Below are 1,444 nucleotides of genomic sequence, written 5' to 3' on the forward strand. Positions count from 1 at the left end.
CCCCAGGCTTTACCCTCATGCTACGCCCAGGGCAATAAAAATTTGCATATGCCCTAATGCTATCCCCCAGGCAATTTATACCACAATATTTGGCCTAAGGAGGTTTTTATGCCAATTTTTACTCGCTTCAGGGCAATATGCAATTTTTATATGCCCTCAGGCTACGCCTGGGGCTATGCCTCAGGCAATTTTTTAAAAATTTCGAAATTTTTTGAAATTTAGCCCCAGGCGTCGCCTCAGGCTATGCCCCAGGGCAAATAAAAATTTGCATATTCCCGCAGGCTACGCCCAAAGCATTTTATTGCACAATATTTGCCTTCAGGGGGATATGCAAATTTTTATTTGCTTTCAGGCGACGCCCAGGGCATTCCCTCAGGTATTTTTTTCGAAAATTTACATAATTCAGCACCCGGCTGTTTACTTCTGCAGTTCGATACTTACCTGTCCTACAATTACCCAATTGCCACGCAGCGTAGAGTACCGCCTCATACTTACCTATCGCACTTCAATCCACTTTACGATATCATTCTTCTTTATACTTACCTGCGCAACTTTTCATTTTACGCACCTGCACCTTACTTACCTTACTGCACAACTTACCTTTTTCATTTTACTCACCTGCACCTTACTTACCTTACAACTTACCTTTTTCATTTTACTCACCTGCACCCTACTTACTCGTACTTACCTTCAGTACTTACCTGCAGTCCTGTACCTGCAGTACTCACCTGTACGCAATCGCTTTATATCCGCTTCGACTCTACTTACCTGCATTACTTTATCCACTTACTTTGATGCTATGTACCAGTACTTTACGCTCTCTACTGCTCTTAATAAAAGATTTAATATAAACATGCCATGATTCTAAAATACATAGTTGAATATAATTATTACAGCCATATTAAAGAAATTGAAGACGAACAACAGCAGCATAATAAATAAAAAACTACGTTATTCGATGGGGATCATTCAAGATGCGGCTCTCGTCTTCACAGTTACGCACTAAAACTTTGAATACAAAGCAATTCTTCTACAAAAAATAATGCAATTCTTCCTTACCTTGCGTGACAAGGAAAAACATCAGAACCGTAGGAAACGCAATTTGAGAGTGCCATCGGCTGCGACTAAACAAAAATTTTCTGATGATGACGTAATCCATTGCAATAAAGAACAAAATGCTGGGATACCTGTTCTATTTATTTAACATATTTCATTGCTGTCATAATATCAAATTCCTTCTTACTATTTGTGATAAGTAAAGGCACACTGGGACGGCTAGAAAACGCCATTGAAACGCCAGGTGAACACTGGTTGGCATCAGTACGGGCTTCATGAGACGACATAATAGACAGCTATTATAACAAAAACTACTTACTAATTTGTCATATCACATCGGAACGCACTCACGAAGATCTATACGGGCACTGGCGGGTACTCGACTGTC

At 40.0% G+C, this 1,444-nt stretch overlaps 1 protein-coding gene across 1 annotated transcript; it reads right to left on the reverse strand.

The window, feature by feature from the left end:
- Positions 1-298: 298 nt before the first annotated feature.
- Positions 299-1,352, reverse strand: Tsp_06759a (conserved hypothetical protein; the record flags this gene model as incomplete). Its single annotated transcript, XM_003380554.1, has 5 exons — positions 299-503; positions 791-829; positions 951-1,030; positions 1,080-1,124; positions 1,206-1,352. Coding segments are annotated over 5 exons (516 nt in total), but the record flags the coding sequence as incomplete, so codon positions are not given.
- Positions 1,353-1,444: the final 92 nt, after the last annotated feature.

This window comes from Trichinella spiralis (genome assembly GCF_000181795.1).
Source record: "Trichinella spiralis strain ISS 195 chromosome Unknown Scfld2, whole genome shotgun sequence".
NCBI classification, from domain to species: Eukaryota; Metazoa; Nematoda; class Enoplea; order Trichinellida; family Trichinellidae; genus Trichinella; species Trichinella spiralis.